At 41.0% G+C, this 17730-nt stretch overlaps 1 protein-coding gene across 1 annotated transcript in view; it reads right to left on the reverse strand.

Annotated features, from left to right (window-relative positions):
- The window catches only part of LOC119931307 (elongin-A-like), a 34638-nt gene extending 20738 nt beyond the window's left edge, over positions 1-13900 (reverse strand). The window contains exon 1 of the mRNA XM_038749875.1: positions 13848-13900. Coding sequence (XP_038605803.1) covers positions 13848-13868 — 21 coding nt within the window. The 5' untranslated portion in view covers positions 13869-13900. The remainder of the gene's footprint in view (positions 1-13847) is intronic.
- Positions 13901-17730: the final 3830 nt, after the last annotated feature.

A 17730-nucleotide genomic window follows, 5' to 3' on the forward strand; every position in this document is an offset into this window, starting at 1 on the left:
TGACTTGCCCAAGGTCACACAGCAGACAAGTGGCAGAGCCGAAATTAGAACCTACAAGCTCTAACTCCCAAGCCCGTGCTCTTTCCACTAAGCCATGATGTTTCTCTATATGTAGTACATGCTTAACAAATACCATAATAAGGGCCATAGGACATCTGTGCTCTAGAGCACTAAACAGCTGCGTGGTGACGGAGTGAAAAGCTGTGGCATAATGGACCAGCCTGTCTCTTCCTGCATCACCTGTGAATGAAGAGTGAGATTAATTCATTGTAAAGGCTCAAATATTTATAATGTGCAGAGCACTGGACTAAGTGCTTGGGAGAGTACAATGAATTGATAGACACGTTATCTGCCTACAGTGAGCAGAGAAGCAGTGTTGCCTAGTGGGTAGAGCTTGGGCCTGGGAGTCTGAAGGACCTGTGTTCTAATCCCAGCTCTGCTACTTGCCTGCTGTGTGACCTTGGGCAAGTCACTTAACTTCTCTGTGCCTCAGTTCCCTCATCTGTAAAATGGGGATTATGACCACAAACCCCATGGACTGTGTCTAACCTGATTAGCTTGTATCTATCCCAGGACTTAGTACAGTGTCTGGCACATAGTAAGCACTCAATAAACACCATTGATTGATAGAAAGTTTTTAACTAATACTAAAAAAAGAAAAAAAAAATCAAGCTTACAAGTCTAGAGGGGGGAGAGTCATATATATAATTTATAGTATGTACTTTATAGATAGGTATGCAAGTGATATGGGGTTGAGGGTGGGATGAATGTCAAATGCTTGAAGGTCACAGGTCCAAGTGCAATTCACTGGGGACAGGAAGGTATTTAACTGGATAATGAAGGAGTTCCAGGGAGTAAAGTGAGAAAGGAAAGAATGGGAGTCATGGCAGGTGGTGAATCAGGGAGGAAGCATTGTTTGAAAAAAGATCGATAACAGCTGTATCTATTGGAGCTTTTGGTATTCATCCTGCATCCTCCAAGAGGATTCTGTATAAGCTATTATTGCCAGCACTTCTCATTCTGCCTAAAATCCTTTCCAGCCATGCACATATGTTCTGCCTGGGGCACTGAGCTTGGTGCTGTTTGAGCCCCTCCTTTTTCGTTCACTACCACGATAAAGTCGCTTCAGGCTCCTTTCTCATCTCATTGTTGCCAACTACCCAGGATCTGCTTCTGCCATGCCCCAATCATGGTCATAAAGATTCTAGATCTTCAAATAAGGGTCCAGTAGAAATATAAATCATTTTTTGTGCCTCCCACCTCAAAAAGAAAAAAAAAAACAGCCTTACTACAATCCAAAGTTAATAGCCCAGATTTTCTTTTCCATCACAAATACTCAGATACAAGGGCAGCTTATGCTTACTGTCCAAATGTGGCTCCTTCCTCATGAGTCTAGAGTACTTTACATTCCTTGTGACCTTTTTCTGGAGTGGATGAGAGAGAAGGGAAAAAAGGAAAAGGGAAAAAAAGAAAAAGAAAGGGAAAAGAAAAGGAAAAAAGGGAAAAAGGAAAAAGAAAAGGAAAAGAAACGGAAAAAAGGAAAAAAGGAAAAAAGAAAAAAAGGAAAAAGAAAGGAAAAGAAGGAAAAAAAGGAAAAGAAAGGTAATAGAAAAGAAAAATAGGAGAAAAAAGAAAAGGAAAAGAAAAGGAAAAAAGGAAAAAGCAAAAAAAAAGCAAAAGAAAAAAAGCAAAAGCAAAAGAAAAAAAGCAAAAGCAAAAGAAAAAAAGCAAAAGCAAAAGAAAAAAAGCAAAAGCAAAAGAAAAAAAGCAAAAGCAAAAGAAAAAAAGCAAAAGCAAAAGAAAAAAAGCAAAAGCAAAAGAAAAAAAGCAAAAGCAAAAGAAAAAAGGAAAAGAAAAAGAAAAAAGGAAAGGAAAAAGGAAAAAAGGAAAAGAAAAAGGAAAAAGGAAAGGAAAAAGAAAAAAAGAAAAGAAAAAGAAAAAAGGAAAAGAAAAAGAAAAAAGGAAAGGAAAAAGGAAAAAAGGAAAAGAAAAAGGAAAAAAGGAAAAGAAAAAGGAAAAAAGGAAAAGAAAAAGAAATAAAGGAAAAGAAAAAGGAAAAAAGGAAAAGAAAAAGGAAAAAAGGAAAAGAAAAAGAAATAAGGAAAAGAAAAAGGAAAAAAGGAAAAGAAAAAGGAAAAAAGGAAAAGAAAAAGGAAAAAAGGAAAAGAAAAAGGAAAAAAGGAAAAGAAAAAGAAAAAAAAGGAAAAGAAAAAGAAAAAAAGGGAAAAGAAGAAAAAAGAAAGGGAAAAGAAAAAGGAGAAAAAGGAGAAAAAAAGGGAAAAGCAAAGGAAAAAAGGAAAAAAGGGAAAAGAAAAGAAAAAAGGGAAAAGGGAAAAGAAAAGGAAAAAAGGAAACAAAGGAAAAAAGGGAAAGAAAAAAGGCAAAGAAATGGAAAAGATAAGGAAAAAAGGAAAAACAGAGGGAAAAAATAAAAGGAAAAAAGGAAAAAGAAAGGGAAAAGAAAAAGGAAAAAAGGGAAAAAGGGAAAAGAAAGGAAAAAAGGGAAAACAGAGGGAAAAAATAAAAGGAAAAAAGGAAAAAGAGAAAAGAAAAAAAGGAAAAAGAAAGGGAAAAGAAAAAGGAAAAAAGGAAAAAGAAAGGGAAAAGAAAAAGAGAAAAGGCGAAAAGCAAAAAGAAAAAAAAGAAAAGAAAAGAAAAAGGAAAAACAGGAAAAGAAAAGAAAAAAAGGAAAAAGAAAGGGAAAAGGAAAAAGGGAAAAGAAAAAAAGGAAAAAGAAATGGAAAAGAAAAGGAAAAAAGGAAAAACAGAGGGAAAAAATAAAAGAAAAAAAGGAAAAAGAAAGGGAAAAAGGAAAAAAGGGAAAAGAAAAAGGAAAAAAAGGAAAAAGAAAGGGAAAAGAAAAAGGGAAAGGGAAAAAGGGAAAAGAAAAAGAAAAAAAGGAAAAAGAAAGGGAAAAGAGAAGAAGGGAAAAGCAAAGGAAAAAAGGAAAAAAAGGGAAAAGCAAAGAAAAAAAGGAAAAAGATAAGGAAAAGTAAAAAGGAAACAGAAAGGAAAAAGAAAAGGGGAAAAGGAAAAAAGGAAAAACAGAGGGAAAAAATAAAAGGAAAAAAAGGAAAAAGAAAGGGAAAAGAAAAAGGAAAAAAGGGGAAAAGGGAAAAGAAAAAGGAAAAAAGGGAAAAGAGAAAGGAAAAAGGAAAAAAGGAAAAAGACAGGGAAAAGAAAGGGAAAAGAAAAAGAAAAAAAGGAAAAAGAAAGGGAGAAGAAAGGGAAAAGAAAAAGGAAAAAAAGGAAAAAGAAAGGGAAAATAAAAGGAAAAGAAAGGAAAAAGAAACGGAAAGAATGGAAAAAGGGGAAAGGAAAAAGAAAGGAAAATCCACACAGAGAGGCCTCCAGATTTGTCTCAGCCTGAGAGTGTCCAGAGCATGCCCATCAGAAACAAAAGCTATATATGTCAATTAATCAATGACTTTTTTCAGCAGGTAATGTGTGCAGAGCACCACATTAAGCACTTGGGAGAATACAATATAACAGAATTGATAGACAGAGATAGAATTCTCTGATCACAGCAAGCTTACAGTCTAAGTGTCAATGAAAAGCTAGCTTCATAGCTTGCAAGGGTAAAATTCCAGGAGTTTCTAATTCTCCCCTGTTGCAAGATTGCAGTCCTTAAAACTACCTTAGGCAAGCATAACTTCTTTGGTATCAGTCCAGGATTTTATATAGCAAGGGCCAGGGCCATTTTCCAAACCCTCCTTTTTCACATGGCCCGATGAGGTTTCAAAGCAACCAGGACACGAGCATCCTAATAATTCAGAAGAGATCAAAGCCGTTGGCTCACAACAGCTCACCTAGACCCAAGGGGTCATTTTTCAGTAAATAAGATGCTGTTGTGACTTTTTGGCTGCTTTCTTGAAGGGAATGGAGTAAGATCCCAAATAAAAAAAATTAAGGCTGCAGTGTCCTAAAGGGAGTCGATCCAACGGGCTGCCACATTTAGATCCAGAAATACAGGCCAACCTAGGGGAACACAAGAGAAAGGCAGCTGGCCAAAGGTCCCAGAGGGCCAAGCCAAGAGTCACTTGGAACATTCAGGAAAACCCGGATGGCTCAGGGAAAGTGCCCTGAAGGTACCTAAAATGCTCATTAGGGCAGGGAACGTGTCTACAAACTGTTATATTGTGCTCTCCCAAGGGCTTAGTAAAGTGCTCTCTGCACATGGTAAGTTCTCAGCAAATACCACTGACTGATTGGGACTGGATTGGAGGAAGAGTGGGAAAAAAGTCACCAAGTGTTCATTCCTGGTGGAGATCAGTGGGGAATTAAAATGAGATATGAGGGTTTTGTTTGGAGACAGCTAGTCAAATAAAAGGAAGAGGGGTGAGGAGCGCAGAGAACCACAAAGCACAGATAATTCACAAAGGATGAATTAAAGGTAGGCAGGCAGGAGAGGGAGGTGGTGATCAGCCCGATCAAGCTCCAAATGGGAAGCAGTTTCCCCACGCCCAGGCTGAGCTCCACCCCAAGCTTGCTGGGGAAGAAGGGTGCACCCTAGGTTGGCCCAGAACCCAACAACTGGGGGAGCAGGAACAGGGTGATAAATTATGGGGCTAATTTAGGTATTCTGAGAAGGACTGGGGGGTTGGTAGAAAAAGCACCAGCCTGGGAGTCACAGAACCTGGGTCCTAATTCCAGCCCTGCTAATTGCCTGCTGTATGCGACCTTGGGCAAGTCACAACTTCTCTGGACCTCAGTTTCCTTAACTGTAAAATGGAGATTCAATTCCTGTTCTCCCTCCCCCTCATATTGTGAGCCCATGTGAGAAAGGGATTGCGTCCAACCTGATTGATTGGTACCTACCTCAGAGCTTAGAACAGTACTTGATACATAAAAAACTGCTTAACAAATATTGTAATTATCAATTATTATTCTGGGGTATGAGAGCTCAGCAAAAGGAAGACCAGGAAAATCAGTTCTGAGTGACACTGGAAAAGGAAGGCAAGAGTAGGACAAAGCACCAGTGAGACTCAGATATTTGTGTGTGGGATGGGAGCAAAAAGGGGAAAAATGCCTGAGGAACAGATAAGACTTTCCAGTATAGCAGAAAAGCTTGGGGTGAGTAGGATGGTTTTATATGCAGGTGTAAGTGGAGTGCAAGAGTCCAGTGAGGCAATCAGTCACAAGAAGAGGTAAAGGAGAGTTTCTAGGTATGCCTTTGTTGCCAATAATTTGTCAGGAAATCCACACAATAATAAACTGGAAGGCATCTTTCTTATATGCCTTGCTATCTACCCATTACTAATAGAGAGATTAGATTAAGCACCTTGATACCCATCCCAGCCCGTCAGTACTTGTGTAAGTCATTATATTTTTAAATATTCTTATTCTTGTATTCTTATATTCTATTTTCCTATTAGGGAATGTGTCTACCAACTTCGTTATGTAGACTTTTCCAAGCATTTAGTACAGCGTTCTGCACAAAGCAAGCAACTCATTAAATACAGTCAGCCCTCCAAGCAAATGAGAAACCTTAATCAGATGCACTGTAGCAATGCCAAGTCTTAGTTTGATGGGTTCTGCACAGTGAGTACTTTATGGTATTTATGTGCTTACTAAGTACCAGGCACTATACTAAGCGCTGGAGTAGATACAAGCTAATCAGGTTGGACACAGTCCATGTCCTACATGGGGCTCATAGTCAATCCCCAGTTTTACAGATGAGGTAATTGAGGCACAGAGAAGTTAGGTGACTTGCCCAAAGTCACACAGCAAACAAGTGGCAGAGCTGGGATCAGAACTCAGGTCCCCTGTTTCCCTGGCCTAGGTTCTTTCAATTAAGCTCTTGAATGCTGTTAACTACCACAAGCTACAGCTCATATGAGAGAAAGAAAAAATATCCAAAAGTGGTGTTGCTGACCGTGAGACAATCCATGAATGAGGGACATTGAATCTCGTGCATAACAACAGTTTAGTAGTATTTTAGTTTAGTAGTATTTGTTAAGCACATATGATATGCCAAGCACTGTGGTAAATACCATCAGATCAGACAGTCCTTATTCCCCATGGGTATCATAGTCTAAGGGACAAGAGAGAACAGGTATGTAATCCCTAGTTTACAGTTGAAGAAATTGAGACACAGAGAAGTAAAGTGAATTGCCCAAGGTGATAGAGTCAGAATTAATACTCAGATCTCCTGACTTTTAATCCTGTGCTTTCTCCACTAGGTCATGCTGTTTACTTATAATTTGTGCATGAAAATGCAAATAGTGCAGGGAATGCACCTACCAACTGAGTTGTACTGTACTCTCCCAGGTGCTTAGTACTGTGCTCTGCACACAGTAAACATGATTGATTGAAACATTTCTTGTCCACTTGGTTCCTAAAATACACAGGAATCACAACGCCTGTGGTTATGAACAGAGAAATGGTATTTAGAGTGTGAGGCAACATTAGTCATGTAACCTATCAAACCAATTCCATGAATAACCACCTCTTCCTAGTCTAAACCATTTACTTAATGAACCCAAGGCATTATGTTGCCTCCAGAAGCTACTCTACTTTCCTTTAAGTAGCTCTTCTGTGGCTTTGTCCACATGTCTTCCTGAACAGTTATCTCTACTGACCATAGTCCACTTGAGGAATCCCTGCATCCTAAGTCTGCTCCCGACACTCTTAGATTATGAGCTCAAAGGACAGGAACTGTGATTAATTCCCACCTGTGCATTTTCTCCCAGAGTTTAGTACAGTGCCTTGCCCACAATAAGCACTTATTACTAATATTACTGTCCTGTCTCTGGACCCCGAGATGGAAACATGTTCTTCTTTGAGGCTCCTGGTGTCTTCTCCTATAGATAGCCTTCCCCTCCTTGCTCTGACCTTCCTTTGTAATCGACTATGGCCCAGTGGATGTCACCTGATAAATGAATGACATCCTGTGTGAATGAGCTTTCCTTTTGGAAGGGGTACGAATCAAGGGTATTTGATTGCCTGTGTGGAGATGATCATATATTTGGGAAAGTACAATGGAGTTATTAAACATGATCCCTTCCTTCAGGGAGCTTACAATCTACAGAGATAGCTTATAGGTAGGAGGAAGATAGGAAAAGGCTATTAGGAAAAGGAAATTACATGAGTTGGCTGTTGATTAATAGTACTTTCCAAATGCTTAGTACAGTGCTCTGCACACAGTAAGCACTCAATATGATTAAATGAATTCATTAATAGGGTATATAAGCTCTTCCGAACATGTCTGTAAAAGATTGAGATAACAAAAATGGCATAGAAGTGCTGAACACATAGCAGGGGATATTAGAAATGAGTTAGCAAAGACCTCCCAGAGGAGACAGTTTCAGGAAAGCTTTAAAAATGAGAGTTGAGGTCTAAGAAGATTTTAAAGGAAAGAAGGGCATGAGCAAGAGGTTGGTAGGAGAGATGAGAATAAGAACAATTGAGTTCATTAAAGTAGCTACAAGTATGAACTAGGATGTGGTGTGAGAAGAGTGAATTAATAGGCAGGAAAGACCTGATTGAGTGCTTTTAAAGCTAATGGTTAGGTGCAGAGAGTAATAGGTAACCATTAACAGTGTTTGAGGAGTGAGGAGATGTGCTCAGAACAGTGTTTTAGAAAAGTGACCCAGTCAGGAGTCAGTCAAAGAGAGGTGCCATAGGAGGAGGTCAGTGTAGAAATGAAGCCAGGATATGACAAGTCCATGGTAGCCAATTAGATGAAGAAGGGGCACACCTGGAAGTGCTGTGGAGGAAGAAGTGACAGGATTTGGCAACAGCTGAATATTTTGGCTTGAAAAGGAAGAGTTAAGGATGATGCCAAGGTCACAGGCTTCAAAGTTGGGGAGGGAAATTGGTGTCGTCAATTGTGATAAGAAAGTTAGGTGGAGGAGTGGATTTTGGAGGGATATCGGTTTGGGATATATTACGCTTGAAGTGCCAACGAGACATCCTGGAGGCTGGAGATGAGGTGAAATAGCAGAGAAAGAGAGAGGTCAGGGCTAGCAAGAGAGTCAATTGTTTCACTGTTGTAACTGAAGCCCTGGAAGCACATGAGCTTTCTGAGAGTGAGTGAAGAGAAGGGGAATCAGAATCAAGCTTACCTACAGTTAAGGATGAGATGCAAAAAAAGAGGAGCTAATAGTAAGAGGCAATGTGGCCTAGTGGAAGGAGCATGGGACGGGGAGTTAACAGGTCTGGTTAGAAGTCCCAGCTCTGCTACTTTCCTTGCCCAAGGTCATATAGCAGGCATTTAATCTGTGCTTCAATTTTCTCACCTATAAAATGTGGATAAAATACTTGTTCTCCCTCCCTCTTGGACTTTAAATCCCATTTAGAACAGGGACTGCACCTGACCATCTCATATTTGATATAAGGTAAATATCCTATCTTTACCTCTATGTTTGATCCAGAGTAGGAAATCACGTCAGAACAGGACAGCCTCTATTGTCCTTGTTCAGAAAGAAAGCTTCCCCAGGGCCATATTAGAATTGCAAGAAAGGTACATCTCACAGGCAAATATGGATTCTCTTTAAGCAAGGCTCACAACTGATCTGTGAACACTGGGAGGCTTCTGGGGCTTGGGGTATAGGAGAGAGGCTGCCCAGCCCCTTAGCACTGCAAGCCCCATTGTCCCCTGGACAGTCCTGGAGGGGCAAGGAAACTCTGGCCTGGATCATTTGTTTTAGGAAAGTTAAGTCCACATTTTCCCACTCCACAAAAGCCTCCAGTGGTTGCTTATCAACTTTAAGGCTCTCAATCAGCTCTCCTCATCCTACCTTACCCCACTGATGTCCTACTATAACCCAACCTGCACATTTCATTCCCCTGACAACCTCACTGTGCCTCGATTCTCTCCATCTTAACATTGACCCCTTGTTCACATTCACCCTCTGGCCTGGAACTCCCTCCCATTACATATACAACAGTCCACATCTCTCTCTATCTTCAAAACCTTAACTAAAAAAAAAAAAAAAAAAAAAAATTTCACACCTTCTCCAAAGCTGCCTTAATTTCTCCCAATCACCCTCCCTAATACATTCCCTGTGCATTTAAATCTGCCCCTTCAACTCTTTGTTAATCATTCCAGCCCCACACCACTTAGGTACATATTCTCATACTCCATTTCCCCTATCTGTAATTTCAGTGTGCATGCCCCTTTGGGTGGCAAGCTCCTTGTGGACAGGGATCATGTCTACCAACTCCATTGTATTGTATTGTCCCAAGTGGTTAGTACAGTGTTCAGCAGCCATATTTATTGAGTGTTTATAGTGTGCAGAGCAAGCAGCGTTGCTCAGTGGAAAGAGCACGGGTTTTGGAGTCAGAAGTCATGGGTTCAAATCCCTTCTCTGCCACTTGTCAGCTGTGTAACTTTGGGCAAGTCACTTAACTTCTCTGGGCCTCATTTACCTAATCTGTACAATGGGGATGAAGACTGTGAGCCCACCGTGGGACAACCTGATCACCTTGTAACCTCCCCAGTGCTTAGAACAGTGTTTTTTTTTTTTGTTTGTTTTAATGGCATTTATTAAGCGCTTACTATGTGCAGTTACAGGTATTTTGCACATAGTAAGTGCTTAATAAATGCCATTATTATTATTCAACTAAGCATATCAGAGAATTCACTAAAACAGAGTTGGTGGACACATTTCCTGCCCACAAGGAGCTCACAGTACAAATGGGGAGATAGACGTTATAAAAAAAAAAAAAAAAGATGAAAGGTGAGAGTGGATTTGGGGAAGCAGGGAATTGAGTGAACAATTGAAGCTGACTGTCAGGAAGAGAAGAAAAGCGGGTACAAATGCCTAATGTTTAGTTCCTGCCTCTACCACATACCTGCTGTGTCACCTTGGGAAAGCTACTTAACTTCTGTAACTCAGTTTTTTTAATTCTGTAAAATAGGGAGTCAATAGGAAGCCCCGAGTGTGACAGCGGCTGTGTCCACCCTGATTGTCTTATATTTACCCCAGTGCTTAGTACAAAAATGCTTAATGAATACCACTATTATTATTATTATTTCTTATTTTAGAATCTTCTGGGCCCTTCCCTCACTGTTGGGCGTGGGGAAGGCAGGGGAAATCCACAGCTCCTTTTGTTAAAGATACCACTAGGCCTTCTCTCAAGTGCTTTGCACAGTGCTCTGCACACAGAAAGCACTCAATAAATATGATTGAATAAATGAATGGCTTCTGGGGCTGCCTGTTGTCAAATGGTTCACAGTTAAGAAATCTGGACCATGGCCTTCAAGGTTCTCCACCAAATGGCACTCCCATCTCTAATTGTTGTCTTCTCCATTAGAGATTCCAAGCACTCAGTTTTCTCAACTCTGGGCTGTTGTGCAAATTATTCTTAGTGGAATGGGCTCTTTCCCTGCCTATATGGCTACCAACTCTGTTATACTGTGCTGTGCACGGTATAATGTAAAGCTTTCACTAGATGCCACTGATTGGTTCCCTATCTACAATTTCCTTGTTCCTCCTGCTTTTCATCAGTCATATGTACTGAACACTTAATGTGTGCAAAGCACTGTTTTAAGCTCATGGGAGAGAACAGTATAAAAGAGTTGGGTAAATATTACGCATCCGTCGCCTCCATTAGATTATAAGGTCCTAGTGGGCAAGGACTTAGTATTTTGCTTCTGTTGTACTTTCCCAAGGACTTGGTATGGTGTATCAGCCTCGTTAAATACTGAATAAATACCATTATTGCTACTACTTTTTTTTTTTTTTTTTTACAGGTATTTGTTAAGTGCTTACTATGTACCAGACATTGTACTAAGCACTAGAGTAGATACAAGCTAATCAGATTGGACACAGTTCATTTCCCACATGTGGCTCACAGTCTTAATCCTTATTTTACAGGTAAGGCAATTCAGGCTCAGAGAAGTTGTGACTTGCCCAAGAACACACAGCAGACAAGTGGCAGAGCAGTGATTAGAACTCAGGTCTTTTGACTCCCAGGGTGTGCCATTTTACTAGGCCATGCTGTTTCTTTCAAAGTCCTAGAAGCCCTCCTTCTTCATAGCACTGTCCCATATTAAGCACCCTCACTCTAGACCTGGCAACTGGAGCTGAGGAACTGATGGCTAAATTCATTTCCAGGCCTTAGGAGATTTTATATTTAATAAGATGGTTATCGTAGGAACACATTGATAATATTATGTACTTATCTTCAAGTTAATACAGCACAATCCCTCATCTTACTCTCAAAGAAATGAATGATGCCATAGAAGATCTTTCCAACATCTCATATCCAACATGTTTCTTTTAATAGTTTTTTTTATACTGAACGCCAATCAGCTTTTTTCTTCCATCACTCATCTTTTTCCCCAACTCCAGTGAGGAAAAGCTTGTGTGGTACAAGCCTGTAACCTTGGCATTATCCTTGACTTCTCTCTCTCTCTCTCTCTCTCTCTTCACCCACATATTCTACCCATCACTAAATCCCGCAGGTTCAACCACAATCACACATTGCTTGCTTTGTTAAAATGGGCTTACATAATTTTTAATTAAAAAAAATGTTAAGGTATCTTGGAATACTCTTAGAAAATTTATTTATTTTCAGAAAATACTTATCTCTTCACAAAGATTTGCCTTGTCTGCCTTTGAACCATTTCCTGCCTTCTCTACTGCATCAGTCTTCTCACTTACCTCCCTGCCTTCTGTCTCTCCCCTGTCTAGTCCATACTTCACTCTGCTGCTTGGATTATAGTTCCCAAAAAGCCATTAAGTCCATATCTCCCCACTCCTCAACAGCCTCCAGTGTTTGACCATCCACCTTTACATTAAACAGAAACTCCTAACCTTCGGTTTTAAGGCAATCAGCTCTCCTTCCTAATTTAGCTCATTGATTTCCTGCTGCACCCCAACGTACACACGCTGCTCCTCTAACACCAGCCTACTCTCTCTTTGTACACTTAGATCTTGTCTATCTCCCTGCTGACCTCTTGCCCACATCTTCCCTTAGGCCTGGAACTCCCTCCCACTTCATATCTAACATACCACCACCCTCCTCATCTTCAAAGGCGTCCTAAAAATCACATCTACAAGAGGCCTTCCCTGACTAAGCCCTCATTTCTCTTCTCTGCCATCCTCCCTGCATGGACAATTCAGTTGGCTGTGTACCTTTTAAGCACTATGATAGTCACCCCAGGCCTATAGCACTTACCTATATTTCCTTATACTGTCCATAAACTGACGCTGTCCTCTCCTGGCTTTCCTCTTATCTCTCTAGCCACTAATTCTCAGTCTCTTCCATGGACTCCTCCTCTGCCTCCCACCCTCAAACTGTGAGGGTCTTTCAAGATTCAGTTCTGGGACCCCCTTCCATTCTCCATCTATACCCACTTCATTGGATAACTCATTTGCTCCCATAGCTTCAACTATCACCTCTATGCAGATGATTCCTAAGTCTACATCTTCTCTCTCCCTCTCTTCAGTCTTGCATTTCCTCCTGCCTTCAAGACATCTCTCCTTGCATGTCCCACCATCACTCAAACTTAACATCTGAAATGAAACTCCTAATCTTCCAACCCAAATCCTCTCCTTCCCATCACTGCCGATGGCACCACTACCCTTCCTGTCGCACAAGTCTGTAACTTTGCCGTTATCCTTGACTTCTCTCTCTCTCTCATTCAACCCACATATTCCCCATCACTAAATCCTCCAGGTTCAAAATTCACAACATCGCTAAAATCTGCCCTTTCCTCTCCATCCAAACTGCTACAATGTTAATCCAGTCACCTATCCTATCCTGCCTGGATTAATGCATCAGCCTCCTATCTCTCCCCACTCCAGTCCATACTTCACTCTGCTGCCCAGATCATTTTTCCACAAAAACATTTCTACACTCCTCAAGATCCTCCAGTGGTTGCCAATCCACCTCTGCAAACAGAAACTCCTTACCGCTGACTGGCTTTAAAGCACTCAATCACTGTGTCCTCTCCTACTCTCCTACTACAAAGCAGCCTGCACACTTTGTTCCTCTAATGCTAATCTTCTCACTTTACCTTGAACTCATCTATCTCACTGCCAACCTCTCACCCACTTTCTGCCTCTGGCCTGAAATGCCCTCTCCCTTCATATCCAACATACAATTACTTCAAAGCCTTATTGAAGGCACATCTTCTCCAAGAGTCCCTAATTAAGCCCTCTTTTCCTTTTCTTCCACTCCCCGTTGGTATCATCCTGACTTCCTCTCTTTATTCATCCCCTTTCCCAGCCACACAGTATTTATGTACATATCTGTAATTTTACTTATATTAAATGTCCGTCTCCCCCTTGAAGCTGTAAGCCCATTGTGGGCAGGGAATGTGCCTGTTATAGTGTATTCTCCCAAGCACTTAGTATAGTCCTTTGCACACAGTAAGCACTCAAATACAATTGACTGAATGACATTACTATTTCCCTATCTGTAATTTATTTTAAATGTTTGTGTCTCACTCTAGATTGTAAGCTCCTTGTGGGCAGGGATCATGTCAACCCTATTGCATTGTACTCTCCTAAGTGCTTAGTACAGTGTTTTGAACACAGTAAGTGCTCAATAAATACCATTGATTGAATTCATTTACACCTGCAGTTAAGGAGGCTATATGTACTCTTAAGCTTTAGAGCCCATAAACATACACCATGTCTACATGTATGTTTTTTCTCCTTCCCCATTAGATTCCAAGCTCCATTTGGATCAGAGACTGTGTCTGATTCTTTCTTACCCTAGAAAAACTAAAATTGTGCGACCATCACATTCTGAGTTTTACAAAGCTTCCTTGAACAGTCAGTGATTTCAGATAAAGGTGTGTGAAAAAGCCAGTTGTATTCCCTTGATGCAGAGCAGTGAACAACTGGGAGAATGATCCAAGAAACTCATTCATCAGTTAGAAAACTTACCACTAAGACATCCAGGGACATTTCCAAAACCTCTAGTCTCTTCAGTGCTTTTAAGATCTGGGGAAAAAAAAAAGTTCAACAATGATTTTTTTTTCCCCTTGCGTTTATTCCTTCTCAAGTACTCTCTGTTTTTGTAGGCACATGCCCTAGAGGAAGTGTTGCCTAGATGAAAATATATGGGTCTAGAATCCAGAGGACTAATCTCAAGCAAGTCACAACTTCTCTGTTCTTTTGCTTGCTCAATCTTATTTCATTGTTCTTCAAAATCCAAAGTCACCATTGGTGGTGGAATTCCCCTGTGAATGAAGGTGTGGCTGAAAAGACCAATAATGGATGAAGAGAAACAGTTTTGTCTAATGGAAAGAGCACAGACCTGGGAGCCAGAGGACCAAGGTTCTGGTCCCAGCTCTGCCACTTGTCTGCTGTGTGAACAACAAGTCACTTAGCTTCTCTGTGCCTCAGTTTCCTCATCTGTAATATGGGGTATTAAATTCTACTCCATCCCACCTAGACTGAGAGTCCCATGTGAGACAGGGACTGTGTCCAACTAAAAACCTTGTGTAATAAGAGTTCCAAGCAGGATCCACAAGGAGACTACCTCTTTAATTGTAAGACAGGGATAATACTCTGCCAGACCTCAATGCACCATATTTTCCAAGCCCTTCTAAACTTCTACACCTTCCAAGTCTTCTCTAATACTCTGAATTCTACCTACCCCAAATCCACCTCTCACTAGTGCATAGTCAACGATTAAGTCTGATATTTCAAAACTTACAGATTTCATTCTACTTTCTATCGTTACTTGCACATTGCTTTTGGCACAAAGATTCCCCTCCTCCACCCACATCTCTTTTTTCATTAATTCATTCATTCAATCACATTTATTAAGGGCTTAATGTGTGCAAAGCACTGTACTAAGTGCTTGGGAGATTACAATAAACAATAGACACATCCCCTGCCAACAACGAGCTTACAGTCTAAACAGGGAGACAAATATTAATGTAAGGCATTAGAGCATGGGCCTGGAAATCAAGAAGTAATGGGTTCTAAACCCATCTCCTCCACTTGTCTACTGTGTGGCCTTAGGCAAGTCACTTCATTCTCTGTGCCTCAGCTACCTCGTCTGTAAAATGAGGAATAAGACTGTGAGCCCTAAATGGGACAGGGACTGCGTCCAACTCTATTTGCTAGTATACACCCCAGTGCTTAGTACAGAGTCTGGCACACAGTAAGAATTTAACAAATACCACTATTATTATAAGTAAATAAATTACAGAAATGTACATAGGTGCTCTGGGGCTGGGTTAGGGGGTGAAAGTAGGGTGTTACTATGTGCCAGGCTATTAAGTGCTAGGGTACATATAAGCTAAGCAGGTTGAACACAGTCCATGCCCCACATTCATTAATTCATTCAATCATATTTATTGAGCACTTACTGTGTGCAGAGCACTGTGCTAAGCGCTTGGGAAGTACAAGTTGGCAACATATAGAGATGGTCCCTACCCAACAGTGGGCTTACACTCTAGAAGGGGGAGACAGAGAACAAAACATATTAACAAAATAAATAGAATAAATATGTACAAATACAATAAATAGAGTAATACGTACAAACATATGCACATATATACAGGTGCTGTGGGGAGGGGGAGGAGATGGAGATCACAGTCTTAATTCTCATTTTGCAGATGAGGCAGAGAAGTGACTTGCCCAAGATCACACAACAGACAAGTAGCAGAGGCCTTGACTCCCAGGGCTGTGCTCTTCACTGGGCTGTGCTGCTTCTCACAACCAGTTAGATTGCGAATTCTGAGGAATAATGATTGTGGTATGTGTTAAACATCTATTATGGCTGCACACTGTACCAAGTGCTAGGGAAGATAGAATGCAATCAGATTGGACCTAGTTCCTGTCCTAAACAGGGCTCACAATCTAAGGGAGAGGGAGAATGGGCATTTAACCCCTATTTTACAGATGAGGAAACTGAGGCACAAAGCAATTAAGTGACTTGCCCAAGGTCTCATAGCAGGCAAGAGGAAGAGAAGAGATTCAAACTAGGCCCTCTGACCTCCAGTCCTGTGATCTTTCCACTCAGTTCCCTGTGTGGAATAGGAACTATGTCTGATATTATTATTTTGTATCCTTCCCTGTGGGTAGCCCACAGCTAAAGTTTCGTACCATTACTGGGTTATCATAAAGACCTTTTGCTTTTTTCCACCTAACAGTAGGGATCCCAGGGAATAGAAGTCATTCTTGGGCAGAAAAAAAAAAAAAGGAAAAAGACAGACTTACAGGGTCTATTCATTCTTTCAATAATATACACTGAGTTCCTACAGTGTGCAAAGCACTGGGGAAAAACACAAGTCAAGAATTAGACTCCATCCCTGGCCTCATGATTTAAGAATAAGGTAGTGGAGAGGGCTGGGGGTGGACACACAGAATAGAGATATTTGAGACAAGGGCAGTGATGAATGAAGTAAGAGGAAAAGAGCTTTGCTGCTAGAGGACAGAACCCAAGGCTGCTCATTGCTGAGGTAAGGCTTTTCAGAGATGCAGTGTGGCCTAATGGAAAACACACAGGTCTGGGAGTAAGAGGACCTGGGTTCTAATACCAGCTCTGCCACATCCCTCTGTGTGACCTTGAAAAGTCACTTTATTTCATTTAACTCTCATCTGTAAAACGGGGATTTAATAGCTGTTCCCTCCTCCTACTTAGATTGTGAGCCCTGTTTGGGACAGGGGCTGTGTCTGACCTGATTATCTTATATCTTCCCCAACACTTAGAACAGTGCTTGACACACAGTAGGTGCTTAAATACCACAATAATTATTAAAACAATCAAAACAATGCCCTAGAAGATGGAAAGGGAAGGTATGTGGAAACAGTAAGTCAAATTAGATTAGAATTAGATAAAGCATTTGCTGATCAAGAGAAAAAATAAATCAGTACACCCTTGAGATCGAAGTGTCAGTCATGCAGACTTCAAGCCCCCACAATTTGGCTTTAAGATCACAATCTCTTTCCTCTGAAGTCTTCTGCTTCCCCTGCCTTCAGGACATCTTTACTTGGATACCCCAACGATTCCTCAAAATTAAAATGTCCAAAACAGAACTCTTCAGCACCCCACTTAAACTCTATCTTCCTCCTGACTTTTCCATTGCTGTAGACAACACCACTACACTCCCTGTTTCACAAGTGCATAACCTTGGCTTTATCCTCAGCTCATCAAAACTCTCCAGCATCTTGCCCCCTCCTACCTCACCTCCCTTCTCTCCTTCTACAGCCCAGTCTGCACTCTCCTCTCCTCTGCCGCTAACCTCCTCACTGTGCCTCATTCTCACTGTCCCGTCGTCGACCCCGTCCCATGTCCTACCTCTAGCCTGGAATGCCCTCCCTCCTCACATCTGCCAAACTAGCACACTTCCTCCTTTCAAAGCCCTACTGAAAGTTCACCTCGTCCAGGAGGCCTTCCCAGACTGAGCCCCCCTTTTCCTCTGCTCCGCCTCCCCTCCCCATTGCCCCAATTCTCTCCCTCTGCTCTACCCCACTCCCTGTCCCGTACTACTTGCATATATGTACATATTTATTAATGATGTGCATATCTACAATTCTATTTATTTATATTGATGCCTGTCTACTTGTTTTGTTGTCTTTCTCCCTGCTTCTAGAATGTTAGCCCACTGTTGGGTAGGGATTGTCTGTGTTGCTGAGTTGTACTTTACAAGTGCTTAGTACATGCTCTGTACACAATAAGCACTCAATAAATATGCTTGAATGAATGAAACAACACATATTCAATCTGTCACCAAATCCTGTTGGTTCAATCTTCACAAGATTGCTAAAGTCCATCCTTTCTTCTCCATCTAAACTGCTACCATGTTAAATC

This window comes from Tachyglossus aculeatus, chromosome 1 (genome assembly GCF_015852505.1).
Source record: "Tachyglossus aculeatus isolate mTacAcu1 chromosome 1, mTacAcu1.pri, whole genome shotgun sequence".
Lineage (NCBI taxonomy): Eukaryota > Metazoa > Chordata > Mammalia > Monotremata > Tachyglossidae > Tachyglossus > Tachyglossus aculeatus.